At 36.1% G+C, this 8,770-nt stretch overlaps 1 protein-coding gene across 1 annotated transcript; it reads right to left on the reverse strand.

Moving 5' to 3' along the window:
- Nucleotides 1-7,101: 7,101 nt before the first annotated feature.
- On the reverse strand, nucleotides 7,102-8,496 carry LOC137709898 (aspartic proteinase CDR1-like). Its single transcript, XM_068448879.1, has one exon. It carries the CDS (start codon nucleotides 8,494-8,496, stop codon nucleotides 7,102-7,104), a length of 1,395 nt encoding a protein of 464 aa, XP_068304980.1.
- Nucleotides 8,497-8,770: the final 274 nt, after the last annotated feature.

Genomic DNA, 8,770 nt, shown 5'->3' on the forward strand with positions numbered 1-8,770 from the left:
TGTCACTGTCTGGTTTCGGGAGTCGATAAGTCACCGAATTGAACAATTTCACTTTTATTTAAGCCTTATTAAATGAAGAAGTGAACCGTCAATTTAGTCATTAAATTATTATATAAGTGAAAATTAGATTTTTGAATATTTTTTTAGAAAAAGCAGTCGTTGAATTATAAAAATTTATCAATTACATCATTATTCATTTTTTCGTCAATTTAAGTCAGGCTACGTGCATATGATACATATTGGAGAGCAGATTTGTATTTTCATAGAGAATAGTGTATAGAGTTAACTTTAGAAAGTAAATTAGACGTTAAATTCGCAACCTATATGAAATGTCAAATGACTTGTAGGCAAGAAAATGACGGTATTATACTCTCAAATGTGCTAAGCGACTTAAGTTGACGAAAAAATTAGATAAAATATTTTTTTAATATAATAATATAGATGAAATTAGCAATTTTTAATGAATTTAGGGATTTATTTTTCTAAAAAATAATCCAGGAACCTAATTTTCACCAAGGTGATAAGTTAGGGACTAAATCGAGAATTCACCCTAAATAAAATACCCTCAAAACTGTCATTTTGTCTCAATTTACTTCTTGAAACTAGTCTTATCTCACTTTACCTCTTGAAACTAACATGTTCAACTCCTTTGCTCTCACTTCACCACATTCAGTTGAAAAACTGTTAAATTCAAGGGTATTTTAGATATTTTATTTTTTTACCCTCAGCCTATGCGCTAAATCAATCTCAATTTCAATTTTAACAACTCTAATTCAAACCCATGAGTTTTAGAGCTTTTTAAAAGTAAATTATTCAATCAACAGAAAAAATTGGAGTAACAATGTGAAACTTTTGTTTGCAAACTGTGCACATTTGATTTAAATGATTTTGTTGGTTTGGAAAGAATTTTGGACATGATAGCTTAATGGATTCTTTGAGATTATATTTTGTGTAACTGATATGAGATCATGTTTTTTATGGGTGAAACTTGTGGTTAGGTCAATTTCGATTAGAAAGATATCTTGAAATAGGTTGATCGTGTTTCCTTTTTGTTGTAATAGTATTTTTCAAGTGTTTCTAGCCAATACATGGATGCCTTGCAAGTGAAATTACTCTAAGAACAAAAATGTAACCCTTATTTTGATTGATATAATGTTTTGATGCTTTGAATTTTCTATTGATTGAATAATTTATTTTTAAAATGGCCAAAGCTCATGACCTTGAATTAGAATTGTCAAAAATAGAATTAAGATTGGTCTAATGTGTAGGCTAGAGGTAAATAGATGTGTACAAAATAAAATGTCTAAGATACCCTTGAATTTAACAGTTCTTTAACAGAAGATTTGAAAATGACAGTTTCATAGAGCAAAGTAAGACAAAACTAGTTTTATGAGGTAAATTGAGACTAAAGGTTGTTCATTGTTCCATGAGGCATTTCAATTAATAAGCCTTTATTTAATATAAGACCAATTTTTCTTTAATAAGTAGTGCAAAAAATGATTTTTACACCTGTTTTTTCATTTACATTGTAAACTAAAAATTTTTAGTCCAATAATTGAAGAGGTATTCATCAATTTCCCCCCTGAACTTGTGACCATTAGCTAATTTCCCCCCTCAACTTTAATTTTGGCCAATTTCCCCCCTCAACTCTCATAATTAGTCAATTTCCCCCCTTAACTTTAATTTAGCCAATTTCCCCCCTCAACTCTTATAATTAGTCAATTTGCACCCTTCTGTTAATTTTTTAATTTGATCATAATTAAACAAGTGTGTGTAAGAAACTAAATAAGATGTATGTTAATCATGTTCCTATATCTTTATCCTATTACAAATAGATTAAAATTTAGAATTTTACAATTTATCATAGATTGTATTATTAGTCATAATAAATCAGTATGGAGTAATTTTATTTGATTTTTGACCATACAAAATTGATAACGAAAAGGATTGATGTGTAAATTTTTGTATGTGAATACAATTTTCTTTATAAAAATGAAAGCTAAGTTCAAGTAAATTGTGGAGAATCGAGCTTTAGTGAAAAATTGGCTAGTCTATTCATAATTTTTGACTCCTGATTAAGAATAACTCATTTTATTGAAATAGGTATGATCCATGAGTTTAGGATTATTATTTCTTCTTCTACATGCTTTAAACCTAATTCATAACTTTTTCTTATAATCAACCCATATCAGATACTAACTGTATTATGTTTTGTACATTTTACCCTATATTATGCAGGTGAGTTTATGTTAATTTTAGTACTTTGTTGGAAGTTATTAGAAAGATTAAAAATTAAGAAAAGAATAGATGGAAAATTTTAAAAAAAAAAAAAATTAACAGTAGGGTGCAAATTGACTAATTTTGAGAGTTGAGGGGGGAAATTGACCAAATTAAAGTTGAGGGGGGAAATTGGGAAATTGACTAATTATAAGAGTTGAGGGGGGAAATTGGCCAACGGTCACAAGTTCAGGGGGAAATTGATGAATACCTCATAATTGAATGTAACACATGAGTCTTATGAGTTTGGTTATGAACAAAAGAGTATTAATACACTTACTATTTATTTGTATCATCTCAAGGTTCCACCAACACATGAGAGATGAACAAATAGATGGTAAAGATAACAATTTTTTGTGAAAAGAATATTGGGCCACAACTATCAAACTCAAACTAAAATAACATTAATGTTGTACGAATCAGACCGAGCGAACCTAATTTCTATATATCAGACTCAAACTCTACGCAATTACGTTGAAAATGGTCTTTTAAATTTTCTTTTGCTTTATTTGATTCATATGCAATATCAAAAATGGATTCGAGCGCATCTCCAAAGCTGTAGTGGCAAATGCTAAATATACAAAGCTAAAATTCAGCATCTCAGCTATATATGGAACAAGCAAACAAAGGTGAGGCTCGACATGAAATTGCATGCTGCTTCGCCCTGATCAATCGGCCCCGCAACATATAGCAACTCAAAAAATCGTTCGCAAATTTTACACCGTATAGACAACTAAATGAATTTTTTGCAATAGAACGGCTTGGGTTGGGAGAGGATTGAGTTGCCAAATTCTAAATTTTAGGTTTTGGCATCTGCCATTGGAGATGGTATGAGTGCGAGAAAAAGGATCTGTGAAAATCATTTCCCACTTTAACTTCGTTTAGGTCGGCCCTTAATGTAGGTGAGCCACATGAAAATTAGCAACCAAAATCAAGTAGACTCATGAACTCCATGTGGATACAGTCGAGAATAAGTCACACATTGATGAAATGAAGGATCTTTCATGAATTTATAAGTAAGTTGAGCTGTAATGCCCCGACCTGAAAATTTTATTACGGAAACTAATTTAAGTGATAGGCCAAAATTAAACTCTTGTTTAACTAACTACCATTAATCACAATTCTTTATTTACATTTCTTAATCACTCGCAAAATCTATAACCAGAATTTACTTACCAAAAACATAAGATTAAATTTTCAAATAATTCACCAAAAATTCTCTTCTTCAATCAAATGCCCAACAAAAGATTAATCTCAATTATTTAAGGCTGCATCTAACCCCTGTTAGACTGCCTACGTACCCTTGATGCCGGATCAAGCCTTTCGTAGTTCACCATTCATTCTTTTATCCATTTCCGAAAATATTCTAGTAATGGAATATTTAACATTAGCTTCCACAATCGAATCACCTCAAATGGGTACCAATTATGGATTTAAAATATCAAATTTTGCATGAAAAGGCAGCGTTGGCCCACTGGCCACGCACTGCCGCATGTGGCGGTTTCCAACGAACGGAAACCCAATTTTTAGACTAACTCTAAAAATTACCAAATTTTACAAGCAAGTAGATTTCAATGAGAGGAACAACTTTCATACATGGGCTGAAGTCATACATGGGCTGAAGTCTAATTCGGCTGGGAAACACCTGAAATTAGCCTTGGACCGCCGAAAACACTAGAAATAGGTGTTCTCAATTCGACCTCAAAACAAACTCCGATGCCCCAACCATTTCTTGGGCTTTTTTCCTGACACTGAGGGAAGACTATTGGTGGTGGTGATGGTCGGAGTTAGCTTTAGGTTTTGACGAATCGAAGCCAAACCCGTCGCACCCACTGTGCAATTTCTCTTAAATTTCATTCGTTTTTCGGGTGGAAATGGGAGAGAGAACGACTGAGTTCGAAGTAAAGATCATTTTGGCACCGGTCCCGTCGTCAACGGTGGCTGAAATCGAAAAATACGGTCGGGTCGGGTCGACGGGTCAAAGGGGATCCAGTTCCCTTCTCCCCTTTCTTCCTCCTTTCCCCTCATTTCCTCTCCTTTTTCTCCCTTTCCCCATTTGGTCCCCCCTCCCCCTTCTTCTCTCCCGCATCTCTCCTTTTCCTCCTCTCTCATGCTACCATTTGGTAGCTTCTAGACTCCTCTTTTTTATTTTTTTTATTTTTTTTAATTTTATTTTTATAGAACCACTAATTTCTTCATTTCAACTCCGATTCACAAACGGTTTTTGCCCACGTTTTCGTAGGGTCGAGCTCTATCCAATTATATCAAGAAATACGATAAAATATATGAGGATAAAATACATCCTAGTAAAATTACATTTAGTCAACAAGGGGCATTTTCATCTTTTCCACTTATCGATAAATTTTTCGACGTAAATTATAATAAATCCCAGAAACAAAATTCTAAAAATTTTCTAATCAAATTTTCATAACCATAAATCTATTTATTCTCGATTTACTCCACATATTCATATATTTTTAATTTGCAAGGTATTACATGAGCTACTCCATATATAGCCAATTGATTTTATGGTGGAACCTCAAGTTTCTTCATGGTATCAAAACCCACATGTGAAGCCAAACAGCCACACGCACTCCACGTCACCTTGTTGTATTGTCCACATGTTAGACTTAAAAATTACCACACGTGAGGGGGCATGTTGATAATAAATCTCACATTAATGAAAAAAGGAATCTTGCATATGAGCTTATGAGTAAATTAAACTACTATTCATTTATCCGATTAATTTTGTGGTGCAACCTCAACTTTCTTCAGACATATCCAACCTCAACTCGATCCATATTCGATACTACCTATAAGATAGGTAAGAGTCGAGGTAAACATGAAGTAAGGATCAACAGATGTCATCTCCAAATATTTCTGTTAAATTAATTAGATCATATAATACGACTATATTACAACATCACGGCCTCTCCTCTAAGGGACGAGAGCTTCTTTTTTTTTTTTTTTTTTTTAACTTTTTTATAATATCAACTTCGCTCTCAAATACTCGACTGATTTAAGCATCGGAGGCCCTTATATCTCTTCCATAATTATGTGCTGTAGAGGACGACCTTCCCGGTCACGAAAAGCTGGTTTAGAGGAATTGCATGACTCAATCTCAAGCAATTATAGGCTTATAGCCATCACCAAGAGAAAAACATTGTTAACGAATAGTCAATATTTTTCAGAGAAACTTTGAACACTAGTAAATTTTCAGTAGGCTCCTTAAATGAGCTTTTAGCTAAAAATTTATGTAGAAGTTTCTACAACATGGTAGCAACAATTTTTTTGAATAAACGATATTATCTACATTAAAGAACGGGAGAGTGGGCTAAAGCCTCACAATGAGTTATCAATAATATGGTTCAAATTTGCTTTTCACGAGAATCGAACGTAAGACTTTTTATTTATCAGTGAGGAGAAATACCACTGTATCATAGTACTAACAAGTGGCAACATGGTAGCAACAATTTTTTGTTTTTTTGTTTTTGGGATCAAATGATAAATTTTATTAAATTCTAATTGAAAAGGTTTAGATCTGTTGCTAGAATATTAAAAATAAAATAGGCCCTCTACAATACCATTCCATAGAGCATCCATGATTTTGAAAATAGGCAGCTACAGCTTCCGCAGCAGGATTCCCACCCCTAGGGACGAATAGGAACTTCACCGAATCCAACTTCCGCGCCAAGCACCAAATATCATGAACAATGCATTCAACAACCGCATCACAACATGTTTTAAGATTAATCATATCAATAATAACCTTCGCATCCGATTCAATCTCGATTTTCTGCAACCCCTTCTCCACACCACTTCCAGAGCATCCCGTATGGCAGTAGCTTCTGCCACCGCAGCCGACTGAAACCTCCAACCGTGTCCTCCAGCTACTAGAAGCAGCCGAGAAAAATCCTGTGATTGGTCAAAACCGCCTTCTACCGCTTGGTTTCCATAGTGGACACGTTCTCCTTGGTCATTCCAGCGCCCCTTGGCCATGACCGTCACGAATCCATATGGATGTCACAATGTTGCAGACTCACGGCGAACCCATGGCCTGATCTGTGGCTTGGTGCCCTCCATGGCAGATGTAATGACTTTCATGACCTTTTTCACTGTGGAGGTAAGTAGATGGTGATTTCCTTCTTAGCTTAATTGTAATTTGTGTTTGCGCCGCCTAGCAGTTTGTGTGCCTCACTTTTAAACGATTTTGATTTGTGTGTTCCTTGGTTTCGGAATTTTCACTATTGATTTATCATGGCAGATACGCACCCCTATGTGTTCTTGTGTCTTGTTGTGGTGGTCATGTAGGGATTTATTATTGTTCTGTTCTTGTGCTTTATCTCACCAAACCAAGTATTTAGTCACTGGAGAAGATGCACCGAATTGACACTCATCTTGTAACCGTGTTGTAATTGTGTTCTCGATCCATGAAATATGTCTGTCCCTTCAATTCAAAAAAAAAAAAAAAAATTGGGTAATTAACGTTAACTTCGTTAAATTTTAAGTCAAGCTAGAACAAAATTTGTTTCACTACACTGCATTAATTGACAATGAAAAGAACATGCATGTGGTCCAATTTTAAGGAATGCATGGGTAACTGAACCTTGTACTTATTATTAACAATTTAAATTGGAATTCAATTAATTAAATCTTAATTAAGTTGGTAATCATGCTTATGCAGGGATAACCATTAACCAGAAATATCACTAAGAAGAACAAAACTTCCATTAAATCTCCAATTCCAAGCATAAAAAAGTTCATAACATATATTACTTTTTAGATGATGAGAAATTTAAAGGAACTAAACTAACATTTTGTTACTCAATGCTCGGTGCAATCAGTCGGCTTAAACGACACAGTTCTTTCTTCAAGGTCATATCCCACCAGGAAGTTGATTTGAGCCAAGTTACCAAATATCGCCACGTCATTCGACGGTATCATTGTCAAGCAAACCAAATCGTCCTTGATTCTGGCAAATGTGTTCACTGCCTGCAACTTTACATCCGCACCCTTGAAATGTGCAGTTATGACCGGGACACCAATGTCATCGCTTTCGCTTCGGAAGCAAAGGCTCAGAATCCCCTTCGGATCACTAACCCTCTCTGCGTTAATGGCAACCTCCAACGCCGATTCCAAATCCTCGTAAAATCCAGGTGGAAGGAGCGTCAAAGTAGTCCCCGAATCGATGATAATGTTGCCCTCATTGGCAGAAACAGTGACGTCATCCGTGCAGTTCGGTGATGATTTGGTTTTGTAGGCCAACCACTTCTCTCCAACGCTAATGGCCTCGAGGGTGAGGTAATAGAAAGTGTCGGGCTGTTTAGCAACCATAGGCGTTGAAACAGCACCAGCACCTGAAACAATGCCAGCACTGCCAAATCTTATCTTGCTCGCCAAGTTATTGTTTGGATTCTTACTATTCGATGCCAGAGGCACCAAACAGTAGGAAAATTTCCCTCCGTTGGTCGATTTAGTCAGCTGAGAAACGAGGGAAAGAGGGCCGCCTCCGAGGCCAATCAAGCCAGAACCGGACTCATCAAATGTGCCACCATTTTGATGTCCACAACCGAAGAGAATTTTCGGGAGTGAAACTGGACGGCCAGAAGTTGAGCCAACGGTGAAGGTCTCAACAGCTAGAGTCCCTCTGGTGAAAGAGCGGTCTCCGTAACGATAGCTATAGTCACACGTTTCATGACCTTCGTTGTCTTGGGTGCTGCAGGAGGCTTCTTCGAGATAAGTACATGAATTGGACTGACACGGGATGGAGCGGTAGGTTGACGATTTCTTGGGATCGAAGAGAGGAGGGTTTTGGTTGAAGCATTGCTTGCATGGCTTGCATTGAGTCCAGATGAGATCACTGCCTGTGTCAGCTATTCCGAGAACTTCAACTGGTGGGGTCCCAATTGATACGTTCATTAGGTATTCTCCAGCACTTGATATTATTCTGGACTGGATATTTGCTGATGACGACGACGATAATGAGGTGATTATTGGCTTGACGAAGTGATTGGCACGAGTGACAGAACGGCGAAACGCATTATGCAAGCGATCGTAACGAGAGACGGATGAATTGTACAAGGGAGAGAGCGGAGAATCACGGTGTATGAGATCGGCAGTGAAACCGTGGCTATTGGCTAGCGTGAGCAAAGTGAAATATGCTAGTAGGGCAAGTGGAAAATGAATCATATTGCAAGCAGAAAGAGCGAAGGTCGCCATATCAGTTTGTTTTGGTTTGGTTCGGTAATTTATGAAGGATCGATTGAAGTTGGAATAACGAAAGCGTTGGTGTTGCAACAAGTATTTATAGACATTGTGATGGTTAAAATTCAATTATGGAATTATAATTGGAAGATCAACATGCAGATCGGTTTTAAAAATGTAAAAAGGCTGAAGGTCAATGAACAGGTTGTGAAAAAATAATATTCCAATTATTATATAGTATTGAATAATGTTATTAGTTGACGATACATTTTCTTGATCGGCATGTAAC

Source organism: Pyrus communis, chromosome 12, assembly GCF_963583255.1.
Source record: "Pyrus communis chromosome 12, drPyrComm1.1, whole genome shotgun sequence".
Classification (NCBI taxonomy): Eukaryota; Viridiplantae; Streptophyta; class Magnoliopsida; order Rosales; family Rosaceae; genus Pyrus; species Pyrus communis.